The sequence below is a fragment of the Acanthochromis polyacanthus genome, chromosome 14 (assembly GCF_021347895.1).
Source record: "Acanthochromis polyacanthus isolate Apoly-LR-REF ecotype Palm Island chromosome 14, KAUST_Apoly_ChrSc, whole genome shotgun sequence".
Classification (NCBI taxonomy): domain Eukaryota; kingdom Metazoa; phylum Chordata; class Actinopteri; family Pomacentridae; genus Acanthochromis; species Acanthochromis polyacanthus.
In genome coordinates, this window is record NC_067126.1 from 32,266,483 (window position 1) to 32,282,579 (window position 16,097).

The 16,097-nt window shown below is 39.4% G+C and overlaps 1 protein-coding gene across 4 annotated transcripts in view; it reads left to right on the top strand.

Annotated features, from left to right (window-relative positions):
• osbpl6 (oxysterol binding protein-like 6) overlaps positions 1–16,097 on the top strand; it is a 55,195-nt gene that overhangs the window by 5,012 nt on the left and 34,086 nt on the right. For all 4 annotated transcript variants that reach the window (XM_022211310.2, XM_022211311.2, XM_051959051.1 and 1 more), the window contains exon 2: positions 4,613–4,861. In XM_022211310.2, the coding sequence (XP_022067002.1) occupies positions 4,712–4,861 (150 nt within the window). In that variant the 5' untranslated portion in view covers positions 4,613–4,711. The remainder of the gene's footprint in view (positions 1–4,612; positions 4,862–16,097) is intronic.

A 16,097-nucleotide genomic window follows, 5' to 3' on the forward strand; every position in this document is an offset into this window, starting at 1 on the left:
GGATCTTGAAACTTCGCGAACACAGTCGATTATTCGAACTTCAAACTTGCAAACCAAACTCTGAGGGCAGGATTTTGAGCATACAAGGACTGGACTTAATATTGGAATATACTGTTTGATTCATACAACTACAACATTTGAATAATTACCTTCATTTCAGGTTATTTCTCTGGGCTGAAGTTTGAACGTTTCATTTCCAGGAAGACTGATATCCGAAATAACATTTGTAAATGAAGCTTTTTTGTCTAATACATATACCGTGCACATCAACGAATGTACCTCTTTTTTTTTTTATTGAACTGAGGTACCCACTGAGCTCACTTCTGTCTTTATTGCACTGCATGGGAAATTTTGCTTGCAGCACAGCAGAAGCAGACACTCATCCATCACCGCATAGAATACAATCCATCAGTTAGAGATGGAACATGGAGCAGCAGTAAACACAGTCAATGACAGCAATACACAAGCAAATGAAAATTTTGAAACCAGTATATAGCAGCAAGGTAAAATGAGGAAGCTACTTCTTCTTGGAACATTTATGGTGTAAAGTACATAGAATTTTAGAATTAGTCCTTGCATCAAATCACAAGTTTGTAGAGACCATATTGTTTGCTTTTTTTAGTTTGAGGCTTTTGCTGAGGTCTGGACTAGGGGTTTCAGAGGTGTCACTGTGTCATCCACAGTGCGTGGCGTGCCTTGTCTCCCTGCTTAAAGGACCATAATCATGGTGACTGGATTTAGAACAATAAGCTCATGACTAATCAAGTCCTGATCAGACGTTCCCCGACATGATAACTGGTTCACATGAAGTAATACAGACATCCGTTTAAACAGGAGTCAAACTGACAGCTCTATGTGTGTCAGATTAAAAATGCTGGTGCTTTACTTGTATACTGAACTGACAATTTACTTTAATGGCCGTTTTTCACATAATTGGTTGACATTACAAAATCTCTGTGTTGCTTACATCGGTTAGCATCTGCACAAACAGTTATGAGTGAACACTAATTGGCTGAATTAGTCGGGAAATACTGAAATTGTGTCCATCCATCCATCCATTGTCTATATACTGCTTAATTCTCATTAGGGAGGCAGGGGGGCTGGAGTCTATCCCAGCTGACTTAGGGCAAAGGCAGGGGACACCCTGGACAGGTTATCAGTCTGTCACAGTGTCTACACATAGAGACAAACGAACACTCTCACATTCACACCTACAGAGAATTTAGAATGACTAATTCACCTCAGCATATTTTTTGAGTGTGGGAGGAAGCCAGAGTATACTTGCACAGAGAAAACATAGAATAGAATAGAATAGAATAGCTGTCTCATCATCATACATTGGGGTATGATGAAAATATTAGATGCAGTAACATATAACAGGTAAACTCCATGTATCAAGATCCAAGCCAAGACTGGCACGCAAACCTGGGATCTTCCAGGTTGCAAGGCAACAGCGCTAACCACTGATCCACTGTGCAGCCCCTGAAATTGTATGAATTCTTTATTCATGTGTCTGTATTGTTAGAATATTCAATTCTCACTGACAGTTGTGAAATTATGTGTTCTGCAAAAGTAAAAACATGAAGTGAAAAAGTTGCATGTGTGCTCACAGTAGCTTTATATCTGCTTTCGTATCCTTCTGTCCTGTGCACGTGCTGATTACTGAAAACAGTCCAAACTACAACCTGCACAGCCAGAGATTACCGGTGTACTGAAACAGTAAAGCATCCATCACTTCTGCTTTTTTATTAGGTCAAGGAGAGTGGTTCTAATAAATAGGTTAAGTGGAATACACTATCAGAGTGGACTTAGTGCTTCGTCTTACAGTAGCTTACACCCTAGTTGGCTTAAGACAAGACAGGGCAGGGATGATGACGTGGCTAAAGCATCTGAATTATAGATTACAGTGTGTGAGTATACCGCACGGTTGCATGTGATCGTGCATACTGCTGTAGTGTGCAGAGCTGCTCAGAGGACTCCGAGGCTCCCTGAGATATGGGAGAGCTCAACAGAAACATCCTGTAGCAGAAACCACAGGGTGCTCCAGAACTGAGTACAGTAGCAATAAACACTAAGCGTCTGTAGCGTGACATATCACTGCCTGTGGTGGAAAGGAGATAATCCAGGGTTGCTACATGGTTTTCTGCACCTGTTTTTTTTAGAATTTGTCTTTAATTTCAAGTGGAAAAATGTACATAAATGTGATCACAAAAGTGTGTGAACATTAAGTATAATGTACAGTAAGGGAATTTAGTGGGATAATAATGTGCTGAAGGCTGTGAGACCTTCTTGTCTGTGAATTGTTTTCTGGATCTGCTAATATGAACTGTTTTCCTCATTTATTAATTCATTGATTGATGAGGAGAAAATGTCAAAGGCCTATAGGAGTGTTGTCAAATTGCAACGTTTTTCTGGGGGGAAAAAGTTATTACAGCCTCTGGAGAAAGTTATTACAGCCTCTGGAGATGACAAATAAAGCCAAAGCAGAAATGTTAAAAACTGCAGTTCCTCAAATGTCCACTTGAGGCTGACTTCAAAAGCAAGTCAATCTCCATAGACCCTCATGTGAAAATGCCCAACTTCACAGCAGAAGTAACCATGTTTACAGCCAATAAATGTTTTAGTCTCTGTAGCTCATTTCCCCATTCATGATAAGTGCATGGTTGTGAATTCTTATATAACTCATCCATTTCAATTGTATTCATGGTTAAAGTTATGCATAAACTCCTTGAGTAACAATTGGTTGCCATGGTTCACCTCAGCTCCACTGGTACTCGACCTCTTAGCTCATTTTTGGATCAGTTAAGAGTTAGGAGGAGTCACACACTGCCATTCTGAGCTTCAAAACTGCTGTTCAGGGGTGATTTCACACGTTTTGTCCATCTCTATATATAGTCAGTGTCCTAAACCCATAGATATTGAGTTTATTCTACCAAAAATCAGAGAAAACTAGCAGATCATTACAACTTTCAAGCTACAGTCAGATTTATTTTGAAAATGTTGATTATTTTCTGAGTGAGTAGTGTGAGATTTATCCATAATATTATACACTAACTATACTCTATAGGCTGAAATTCGTTTTGTTCTCCCTTCAGGGGAAGCACTTTTGTGATCAAGGTTAATAGACCACACATGTGCAACACTGTTTTTCTCAATACATGATTTATCAGGGAGCTGTACTATAAATGTGATAATTCCCTGGTTTTGAAGGCTGTGTCTCAGTTACAGAACGTTTTTGAAGGATGATAACTTCATCTAATTAAATGAAATAAACAATAAACGTGTGTTATTATTTATATTCCCATTACTTTCCTAACATATGCTTTGTGTAAATATCTTTTCAGCCCCAACAGTCACAGTATCACTGCTGAGGTATTTGATAAAAGCTTATGCTATATTTGCCCTTGAAGGTCCAATAACATCCTCAGCGTCTTGGATTGTTTACGTGTTTGTTTTCTACTATCTTGCAATCGATGTATGTTTTAACAGTGAGACCTCCTGAGAGCTCAGAAAATTACTCAGCACCACTGCAGGCAGTGTTACGGGTGTCAGCATGGAGCAACACAGTGCCCAGACTAATGATGAAAACGAGCACTCCCTGCTGCTCTCTGAACATAAGGTTAACCAGACATTTTGAATCTAATATATTCATTCAAAATATGGATCTGCTTTTACCGTCTGAGGTTTTAAAGGTTAAACTAGAGGATGATATTATTCTGAAAGCTTTGGCTGGTGTGTGCAAGATTGTCTCGCGTTAGCTGGTCTGTAACCATTCGAACAGAGCTGATGTTTTCTGGTATTGATTGGGTATCCTCACCTAGATACAATCATTATCATAGAGGTAATTAGATGCTTAACGATTTATGTTGGTAAACAGTCCTGTGGGATGATTTCAATCTTCTGCATTGGAAGTAGTGCCTACAGTCATTAGTTAGCAGGGTAATTGCCACATTTCCTAATTGTAAACACGACTGAATGCCTTGATGCACAAAGACATACGGTTGTCTGTTTACCATAAATATGCCACAGTTGGAGGCACTGTGGACACTATTGGTTAAAGCTGGAAGAATCAATGCGGTTCGACTACTCTCATAATCAGCTCATTATTTCAGTCATTTATCATGTAAAAATAATGAGAAAATTATGTCATAATGCCAAATAAAAATGAAAAAAATCGCATTTTTTCTAATTGTTTCAATAGAATAATTAACAGATTAACTGATGATTATTCGTCATCAGTTGCAGCTCTGAAATAGGTTCAATTTGGTTTTAAGATCACTCAGTGAAGTGCAAACATCTTATTGAGTAATCCCGAGCGGCATCGACCTCACAGCAAACATAATGACTGGCTTATTCAGTAATACACATGTAATGAGAAAAAACTTAAAACCCTGTGCTTCAAAGAATACAGTAGCTCAGGGTGCCTCAGCTGAGCATCTGTGGGTCAAATTAACATACTGAAATTGACGGAGGGTACTCGTAAACACCTTGGAGGGGCTAAGTTTAGTCGCCGGTGGTGCGGTTGAGTGCCTGGCGTAAACAACAGCACTGTGATGCAATGAGGAAGGTGAAGTGGATACGATAGTGTAACTTCCTGACTCTTGTGTTTCAGATGAGGAGCCACCAGTGAGCGTGAGGAAGTGTCAGAGGATGCTCCTGATCTGTGGGGCCCAGTGCTGAGGGAGGTCCACAGAGCTGACCGCTGCCCACCATGTCTCACCACCACCAACACTACCAGCGAGGCCCCCACGGCCGCACCATGAGCTCTGAGGACAGGAGCTCCACGCCAGTGAACAAGACCTCCACACCGGTTCACAAGAGCGCCTCCTCCTCCTCCTCTTCCCAGCGCGACAGCCGGCAGGTAATTTTCAGGGGCAGCGCCGGGAATCCATCTAGAAATGGATTGTGGGGATGGCAGCGCTTTGAATGAATTCAACTTGAGCAGAGGTGGTGTAAGGAAGAGTGGACATTAGTTTGGATTGCTGCAGTCTTCTATCAGTGAGACTGCTCATGCACGAGAAAAGCAGGTAGATGGAGGGAAACTGTGGCCTGTGAGGTAATAGTAAAGCATTAAATATTCATCCAGCAGTTTTAGTATGCGAGTATGATCCAATGACCTGGCCAGATTTTATACAGGTACAAAACAGGCCCCCACACGCTGTCTAACTTGCAATGATGAATTTATTAATGCAGTATTTCGGTACATCAAAATGTTGCATTAATAAATTTATCTTTACAAGTACAAGAGTCTGTTTTGTAATACTGATTGACTGCTCAAATTGCCTGCCAAACTCCAGAGAAGATATAGTACACGGTGGCTATAATTTAGACCCTCCAGAAAAACGCGGGCAAAAATCCTTGATTATGCGAATAAATATGCGGGGTTTTTATGCCATTTTATGCGGGGAAATTGCGGAAAGTTGCAAAGCATGCGAATAGTTGTGAAATATGCAAAAATATGCACGATTCACCTGCCGTCTGGCCGCGGAGGGATGTGTCCTCTAATCAGACACTGGGACTGCTGCAGGTTACTGGACTGACAGCCTGTGCTTTGGGAGGGGGAGAAGCTCACAGCAGCACCTGCTGCTTGTTGAGGACAGTAACTGCAGAATGATCCGAGTTTTCCTGTCAGTCTCCAAAACGGCAGAAAAAGTCGCTAGATTTGTGGCTAGTCGCTTTTGACAAAAAAAGTCGCTAGGACGCTTTGGAACGTCGCTAGATTTAGCGAGAAAGTTGCTAAGTTGGCAACACTGGCGCCGCGCTCCGCATTGTCAGTTCGTGCTTCTAGTGTGTGTGTGAATGTGCGAACTGATGACATCAGGCCGGGCGTCACATAAAAACTCACTCACGACTCCATTTATATCGGTTATAGTTTTCTCATTTTATGCGGAAATTGTGAAATCAAGCGGGACCCGCATATTTCTCTTTTTTTTTTCGTAAAAATGTGACATTCTTGCGGGAATTATGCGCTGTTTTGCGGGGATTATGCGGCCTTTTGGGAAATAATTGACCCCCGCATAATCAGCGGCATTTTGGTGATTAATGCGGGAATTCATGCGATCGCATAATCGCATTTTTCTGGAGGGTCTAATAATTGTTCTACTGTATGTTTTTATTTGTCTTTTACTTAGTGTTACCAATAGAGCCTCGCAGATCCCAATAATATCATGCAATATCGGCCTATCGCAGATGTATGAGTATCGGTATTTATACATAGATCATATTCAGCGAAGATGAAAACTGTCTTTTATTGAACTTAATACAGAAAAAGGGGTAGTTTGGAAACAGTATTATTACATAGTTTGTCCAGTAGAGCTGCTCCGACTCCAGTGAAATGTCAGTGCTCTATGCAGCACATCTAGCAGCGTACTTGTTAAAGCTAAATAGGCGATGGTGCAGAGTTAAGCTTTGTCTTCGTAATAGGTTGCTAACAAGTCTGTGAAATACATCACTTGAAAGTTAATGAACAATGACCCCATCATTGTGTATCGCCATCATAATTCTATTCATATATGCTACTTCTTTTATAACTTCCTACAATCAGCCCCAGAAATCCAGTATCAGTCAGGCCCTAGTTAACAAGCGAGCCCAAACTTAGAACGTTTTAGCTCATGCTGCACATACCAATCAACCAGTCACAACACAGACACTCACAATGTTCACATGGAACCCCTGATTGACAAAGAAAGAAGACAAGCACAAGTATTGACAGATGCCTGTGCAGGTGCCAGGGGCAACCAGTTCACACTTAAATGTATGCGATGTCTGTCCAGGTTAATCATCATGGCTCAGTTCAATCTGTCAATTTTGCACATGAATTCCCCCACATGGAGCCCTCTCTTCTGACAACGACTGCAGATTAATAATTTATTTCTTTTGAAGGCTTAATTAAAACAAAAGCTAACCAACTATCAACCTCACAAGGCCTTATCAACTGATTAGCTGACTAATCAGCCAAGAGAGAGCAGCCTTAATTCCTTGGTTAGTAAATAAGAACCTTGCAGAGCACACAGCCAATAATGAGATACAGTCCTATTTCACAGTTCACAGGACAAGTGCTCAAACTTAACCCCTGCCCAGAGCCAACGTGAAGCCCCCCCGGCCCTCCTTACCGCGTTGAGCTGCTGTGTCACTGTGGCGGTGCAGAAACAGGACACCGAAACTGGAATCTCTGACATCACCGCTTTTCCGTCGGCACTGGGTGATGAATATTTCATGAGGGACAGGCGGAGGCTTGGTGCTCCACTGAACATGTGGCACACTCTGGTATGCTGTGTGGGAGCTCAGCTTTGTGTCCGCAGGAGATGACGCTCTGAACAGAAAAGGGAGCCAGTTTGAGAAATGGGGCCCGTTAGAAAAGCACAGTCGAAGGCCTGCTGCTTGGTGAAGCAGACAGTTAACCCTTCCAAAACTCCCGCTCATTGTTCCCTTCTTTTATTGTCGCCTGCTTGCTTTTGATAACAAGGCCTTCATGGGTGAAATGGTTCAGCATTTCATTTTCCAAAAGCTTCTTAATCTGGTGAAGGTTATCTACAAGCACTTCTTCTCTTATTAATCTCTTTTAATGTTTTTAATGACGTCAGGTAGCAACTCCTAAGATAGCAACAAATGAGCTCATTGTCCGGTAGATTGCATAAATTTTGTGCTCGATGAAGACCTCCAGAATGTCGGCACATCAGTAGAACGACAAGAATTTAATTGAGGATTAAATTAGAATCGTGATTGTTGCAGCTGTTTCCTGTCATGATGTGACAGTGGAAATGATGCAGTAATGCAGCCGGTGGCGATCCAGACTCATCTGAGGACATCTTTGTTTTCAGCCTTGAGTTTTGTACGTGAGCATCCAAAGTTGCTCTCAACAGACTCTCTTAACTGTAAAGTATTAAAAGTTGTTTGTTTCAGCCTGATGAAATCCATCTATGCATGTTTGTGAAATCTGATCATTTATAAATGTGACACCAATGAAAGAATAAGGAGTAAAATAAGATTTTCATACTAGGGAGCTTCAAGTCTATGAAAACATTAACTGCTACTGTTAGTATGATTTTGAAACTTCGGATTGATTCAGATTAAAGCAGCATATTTTCAAGTCATTAGTGTATTTGACTCTGTGCAGATTGTAGGAACTTCACTCATAAGAAACTCTTAAATGTTGCATTAATCCATGAGAGCAAAACAAATCTCTCAGTATGAGCGGTTCTCATGCCAACTAGAAAGCTACAGTGAAGTGAAAATGTTCTCAGGCTTTATAATGTGAAACTGAGCACCTGTGGTGAGGCTGACTTCCTCAGAACTGACGAGGTCCCTCAAAAATTAGTATGGCTTTTACCCTCCACATAGACAGAACATAGTAAATGAGACTTTAAATACTTGATTTAAAAAAAAATGCAGCATTTAGTGGAGCAATTTTTTACAGCTTGCAGCCAAACGAACGTCTGACCCAAGACCCAAAACAGTCAAGTGTGGTTTAATAAGATTGACAGGTTCTAACTTGCCAGTCCAGCTGGCAGTTGACTGGATGCATATATGTAAACACTCTGCAGTTTTAGAGGAGTTGTCAAACACATTTAAGGTTTTTAGACAGAGAAAATTGAGGGGCTTGGCTCCAGATTTCTTAAACATATATTTGGAATATAGCTAGAGACAACTGAGAAATGGACCAGAATTTGAGGACCAGAATTTGAAAAAGCTTTTGTCACACTGTGTGCTTCTGCAGATGGAGTTTGTCCAGTTGTATTTTTCTGAGCACTAATGGTTCTTCTCAGCCATGCTGGGTTAAGTTCTGAGTAAAAGTATTAACTTTGGGAAACACCAATTTACAAAGCAATCCATTCTCACCAGGAGGCTCCTTTTGTTGGCTTTCTAGAGCTTTTACTCACATCACACATTCTTCCTGAGAACTGGAAGATCATGTGATGTGTGTGTCATGTGAAGAACCAGAAGAGCTACTAAATAGAGGACATTTTCTTAGCTTCTGTTCCTAATACCAAGAAAGGACTTTTACAAATCATTTTTATGAACTGCATCACTATGCAGCTGATTTACAAAGTCATTCCCAGCACAGACTTTATTGGCATAATGCAAAGTTATACCTGCACTTTGGTTGTGTAGTTTTCTTTATGGTAGCATTGTGCTGCGTTGCTGTCTGTTCAGACAGAGAATAGACGGTGCAACACATCTTCTTCTGGACAGCAGACACTTAGAAAAGGCCTTAGCTGGCTTGGCTGGACTCTGGTTTTTGAGAAAAATGAGAGCAGGGCATTTTGTTTGGGGGAAGCCTTAATGGGATCCTGCCCCCATTTTCAAATCAATACCTGTCACTTTCCCCTCTGCTGACGACTACTGTTCACTCTGGAGACCCTCATGAGAGCAATTAGAGGCACCACCTGCAGTAAGCGCAGACTCACAAACACGTCGTTTGACAAATACACGACTCAGGATGTCCCTTTTTTCTTTTGTTGCTTCTCATTTCCTGGTCAGATACGGTGATTTGGCTCAGAGATAGCAGGAGGAGTTGATAGCATCGCAGTGTTTTCATGGAAAATATTCAAGATAGGTCCCTGTGATGGAAGCTGGCTGGATTTATGAGAAGGGGAGAAATCAGTGATGCGATTATCAGCTGCTGTGGCATCAGATGGTGGATGTTTTTATGGTAATGACCAGAAATCATTAACTCCTCTCCCATGTGCAAACATCTTTCTTCAAAATCAGGCGAAGTTTTGGCAGGATCTTCCGTGTGACAATAACCCTCTTGACTGCTTTTTGTTGTCTGAAATATTGTCAGAATGGATGCCATATATATAATGTGCTGGATTCAGAGTCAGAAATGCGTATAAGTGGTAGTGAAGTGTTCTGTCGGGGTCATTTCTAGCTGGAAAAACATCCCAGAAATGGAAATCTGGCCCCTTAAATTCCACCACATTCATTTATGTAACCATTTACTAAGGAAGGCTGGCTAGTTTTCTTAAACGTATTTTTTAAATATATTTTTACTGTTTTAGAAAGCCAATTCAATGTAAGATAGGACAAGATAAAACTTTGTTAATACTGAAGGAAAGTCTTGTCCCAATTATTGCACCAAAAAAAAGTGACATCATAATAGCATAAGAAATGCTGTTTCTGAAAAGTAGAAGTGTGCCTTAATGGCTATAAACACACTAAATCAGGATGATTTTCTATTAATGTTGCCGGTTTTCCTGTTGAACACTCCTTTATTATCAGGCTTGAATAGAATTATTTTCTGAAACCACACCCAGTGTTCAACGGCTGGACTCCTCTTCCTCAGCTTCAAGTATGTTTCTACTGAATGAGCCGCACTTTTTCACCTGCAGGCCAACAGGTGACCCGCTGTAACTGAATCTGTGACGTTTACACAGTGCAGGAGACTGTCTCTCTGTCAGGGTGCTAACTTCACATCCATGTGGCAGCCCGACCTCCTACTCTGAGCTTCACCGCTGAGCCAGCCAGACACTGCAGTGAAATCCATCCTCACAACAATTCCTCTGTGGTTATTAGCTGCTGAAAATATCCCCTTTCAGTGGGGATTGTGGTAGATGAGGTGAGGAGATTTTGCAGTTTGTCTGTCAGGGATTACGATTTCATAGTACAAAACCACATACATGCAGCATTTTGTGGTGAACATGGCGACCACATCATAATGAATGGGAGATGAACTTTAGCTAAAGACATCTGGATCTTAAGATTGACATAGGCTTATCTGGGATTAACTTAAAACATTCCACAACTCCCTTTTTAAATCATTACCTCCATCTACTCTCCTTATGCCCTTACCCACATCCATTTTCATATTCCATCGCATGACCCCATCTGTAACCTTCTGAATTAGTCTGCTTGAGCTGTGTTGCACTTTAGTTGACAGCTGAGTCGTTGACATAGAACAGAATAAATAATCCATTAAAATCAATTATGCTTTTGAATGCTTTTTAACCTCTTGTAGCCTCAAAGGCCTCCAAATTAGCAAAATTACACCATTTATCAGAAGCAAAAACAGTATAAATAAAAAGAATCATTGGATTTTCAACTTTCCATGCCATTTCGTCTTAAAAAAATGAGAAAGTCTAAGATTAAGATTATGACATTTCATCAAAATCCATCTTTTCTATATATTTCATGTACAAATTAGATCAAATTCAAAACTAAATTCTTTAAAAAATGACAAAAATCTAGGACTTTCCATCTGAAATACATTGAACTGCAGGCTGTGTTTACAGAGAGCAAACAGTAAGTGGGGGAACAAATTCAGAATGTAAAAGTAAAATAACTATATAATGGTGGATAAAAGTTTTCAGACATGCTTAAAATTTTACACAGTCTCAAGCATTATCACGAAATACTTGTGGAAAAATATAACTTTGTCATACTGAACAAAAGACATCTCTGCTTCCAGTCACGGTTGTACTGTTTCCGTAGAGGTACAGGACTTTATATTGGAGTGAGAAATTACACCACACTGTGTGAAAGTGTAAAAGTAGCAAAAACACCCAGAAAGTGCCTGGAATTGAGAACCCTTTAAAAGACATCATGTTTGTGTCAGGAGTAGTTCATGATGTAACTTGAGCTGCTGAGATTTCAGCCTCGCATAAATAAAACCTGTAGACTGCTTGGTCCCAGCCATCGATGGAAGCCAAGAACGGATGCAGTTCCACTAATTGATTTTTTAAAATAATCTCAAGATCACAACTCTTAATCATCTTATCTCATAAAGCCAATTTGTCTTAACTTTTACTGCAACTAATCATTATTTTTATCATCAGTTTTTATGCCTTTGTGCCAGAAACAGCCGTGTCCAGAGAAATTAGGTTTTCAGAATATCCGTAGATGCCCCTTTCTTGTGAACACAATATCTTTGGAATGCTTCAAGTGAATTTCTTTAAATTCAAATGACAAGCGTCACTTTGAGCGTACGAAACAGGTTTTTGGCCACAAATACGAAATGAATGTGTGATCTAGGACAAAGTTTTACACGAAATGATGAAGTGATGACATTTTATAAGTAAGAAATCAGAGGTCAAACTTACTGTCACATCATAATGTTCTGCAAAAACACTTTTCTGGCTGTTTTTCAGCTTCATAACTTATAAACAGAAGGAACTGCGACTTGACTGGTTGAGGCTGTATTTGTGTTGTTTTTAATCATTCAAGAAAATGATCTGTAAAATGTAAGAAAATTATGAATTATTATGAAAAACGTTTTGTCAGATTCTGATTTGAGGTCTTCAAAAGTCTTGTTTCGCCCGAGCAAGCGTTCAAAATACAAATATCTGGCTGACAAAAACATAAAACATAAAAAGAAAGTAACAAATCCTCACAATTGAGAATCTTGAACCAAAAAATGTTTTGCTAAAAAAAAAAACAGATTAAACAAAAAGCATCTATCAAAACTGTCTAGACTAAAGATTGATTTTCTATTAATGGAGTAACCAATTATTCCACGAATTGTTGCAGCTCTACTGTTAACAAGACACGAGAAACAGCGAGACGTTTTTCAAAGATAATGGAATAATGAGTCATCGTCTTGTCAAAAGAATCTATTTATCTTGTTGTCTTGTGAGAAAACAACCTGTTTTTGCTGAGACAACAAGACAATTAACCTTATTTCCAGATGAAAAGACGCAGTAATAAATTGCACGATAAAATACGATTTTTCTGGGCTTATTTTGTTTAGTTGGGCTGATGCGTCATTATGTCATCCTTTCAATTTAGAACTCTTAAAGAAAGACTGAAAGGTTTTGTCTGTTTCGTCATTACATCGCTCATTTTATTGATTTGTGTCATTATGTTTTATTGCGTCTGGAAGACACTGCATTTTGGAGTGCTGGGACTCTCCATCAGTGTCTATGCACGAGGCAGATATGTAAGAGAAAGTGGTCATCAGTAGTGGGCTGTTGGACTGATATTTATAGTGCTGATTTAGCCTGAGGTGTCCCCAAGGAGTGTTTGTCCTTTCTCCTGCTCAGACAGACCTTAACTGTAATAGTGTGATTCATGGCGGCATTAAAAAGTCCACTGTTCTACAGTGGCCAGTGCCACTGCAAGCGGTGGATCCCAGAAGACTTGAAACCGACATGACAAGACAGACTTGGTTGATGAAGAGGATTATAGAACGGTCAATATATAATTGAGTGACTTTTGAAGTCCATGGGATGTATCTTGGATACATTTTTATTATAAGTTAAAAAAAAACATTTTTTATGTTCATTATGATCATGTCTTTGCAAATTCCAGAATGATTTATTATGGAAACAATCACTTATTAATAAAAATGAATGGATATCACTAAAATGTCAACTAAATTACCATCTGAATTTAACAATAACCATCTTCTAATTAGCTAAACAATAATAAAATAAGGTTTATTCAGAAATGGTTTGGATTGTGCTGTTTTTATTCAGTTGAGATAATCATGACAGATATTTCTTTTTTGACAATACAGCGCCCTCCATAATTATTGGCACCCCTGATTAAGATTTGCTCTTCAGCTTCTAATAAATTTAGGTTTTTTTCTAAATAATATAGGACCACAATGGAAAAAAAGAGCAAAATCCAGCCTTTAATTCAAGTGCATTTATTCAGTGGGGGAAAAAAATCACACAGTAAGAGATAATTCTTTTACTTCAAATCATGTGTGCCACGATTATTAGCACCCCTGTTAATACTTTGTACAACCCCCTTTTGCCAACAAAACAGCACCTAATCTTCTCCTATAATACATTTTTTCTACAATTTTCAGTGTGAGAGTATGCTTCTGCAATGAAAAATGAATTTATCTTAACCAGGGGTGCCAATAATTATGGAGGGCGCTGTATATAACATTTTAGTTGGAAAATAGCAAATTGTTTCTGAGTCCAAAAACACCTCTCAAGGAAGTGTGTTAATTCCAGATCACATGACCACATGATGTCATTTCCTCCTGTAGAAAAGACTGGCAAAACTCCAAGGCTTTCTGAGTTATTTAATATAAAGTAGTGTGTGAGTCAGTTGTCAACAGGTTTACTACAATATCTTTAGAAATAACTTTAAATTTCAATTTTACTGAATTACTGGGCTTTGCAAAGGTTTTGTTACACTTGTTGAGACATTCACGAAAATGAACACAAAGATTTTTTGGTGCAATAAGATCAAATTTTTGGGTGGCCACATTTCTGATTAATATTATCATTAACACATATATTGAAATATTTGGAAAATCTTATTGCACCAAAAAATCTTTGTGTTCATTTTGCTTGCATTTTGCAAGTGTAACAGAATTTTTGCAAAGGTATATATATAATATTTCGAAGAATCTTTCTGTAAAAATGCCGCGTGGTGTTTGGTTATGGGCAGCCGTGTTGATTTTAGGCCTGAAAACAGCAAAAATGTTAACTATGATACCTGTCAACTATGTTACAAAAAGTCCTGCAATTATATATTGACCCAGAGCCTGTTTTTTTTAGGTTAGGTTATTTTTATTTACTTCATTTGATGCTGGTGGAAAAAAGCTGGGGGAATGATGTACAGTGAATATCACGCCGATCGGGATCCCAGGGCATCTCTGCTGACGACATTGGCGCCCATGCGGTCTGTACCTGAACCAATCAGCTCTCAGATCGCTCTATTCTCTTGATTACCTACTCTGCTGATATGAAGAATCTTATTTTCAAGGGAGACGCTGAAGGTTATCTGCTATCAACTGAGCAACCTTGTGCAGCAAACCTCTTTAAATCTTGACACAGAAAAGCAGACGACCTCTTACTGAGTCTGCCACGAGAAGATCCTTCATTAAAGGGGTAAACTCGCCAAGAGGGACCGGCTCATTCAGCTTTAAATTATTCTGCAGTGAGATCAATGAATGTAAGCAGAGTGCAGGGAGTCACTTTGGCTTAATTCAGCTCCATTCTCAAGGTGAAATAACAAATCCAATTTTTATTGCTGGAACTGGGGCTTCCATTTGAACCAATATAGTCGATGTTTACGTTGGTGTTTATGTTGAAGCTGGAAAGGAATCTGTCCACAGTTTGACACCCAGGAAAATGCAATGAACTGCAATATTTGAAGCAGGTCTTTATTCAGTGTTCTATTGATTTGTCAGTTTGGAGCCAGTTGAAAGTCTGTAATGTCGCAGATAACGCACACAGGAAGTTCGTCTGAAGCATTTCCCAGTTGCTGCTGCTTGTTAGTGCCTGTTAGGGAGGCTGCTCACCAGCTGTTATGTAATAAATATCATTTCACAGGCAGCAGCTAGTAGTTTGACTTTTAATGATCTAATCGCTCTGAGTATAATGAGTAGACTGCTACCTTTTATGGTGGGATTGCTTTGACCGGTGAGCTACATTTTGCTTGAACTCTTCCCCGTTTTCACAGAGGCTGCTCAGAGGAGGGGCGGATCTCGGCGGACGAACACGACCTCATTTGCAGACAGATCTGTTCACCTGGTCATTAGATTAAACAAGCTGTCGTCTCCTTTGTTAAACGTCCCGCAAAAACCAAGGTCAGATGTCATCACGCACAAACCAAAGAGCCGTAATGAAGCTTGCAGCATCACATCGTGCAGTGAAGTGCCGCCGGCTATTATTGCCAGAGAAGCTTGTGCATTTTAAGTTGTGGATTTGTGCCTAAAACGCTCTGCCACTACTGGTTCAAGTGTGAAATTAAAAATCAGACCTACTTTAATGATACGATATTAAATGCCTTTACATTGTATTAATATTTTACTTATTCAGATGGATAACAGCTCAAAAATCGATGATTGCATAACAGGATATTTTTACAGTGTAGACAATGTTTGTATTGACTGCATGGTTTTATGTTGCTTTCTCTAACAACTGCACATATTAAACACAGCTAAATACATTCTCTGGGGCTTCTGTAATGCTCTTTTTTGGTTTTAAATATTTAATTAAATAAGCGACATTCAAGGTTAAAGTTTGAGGGAAAATAGTTGAAGACTAAAAATAGTTGATTTTCTTCATCAGGACTGTGGGAGTAGTTTGACCAGCTGTTTTTTGACCAACAATCAGAGCAAATATCCTCACAAATGGCATCAAAAAAAAATTTAAATTCAGATTTTGTTCAATCCTGAACCAATGAGACGAGTAATT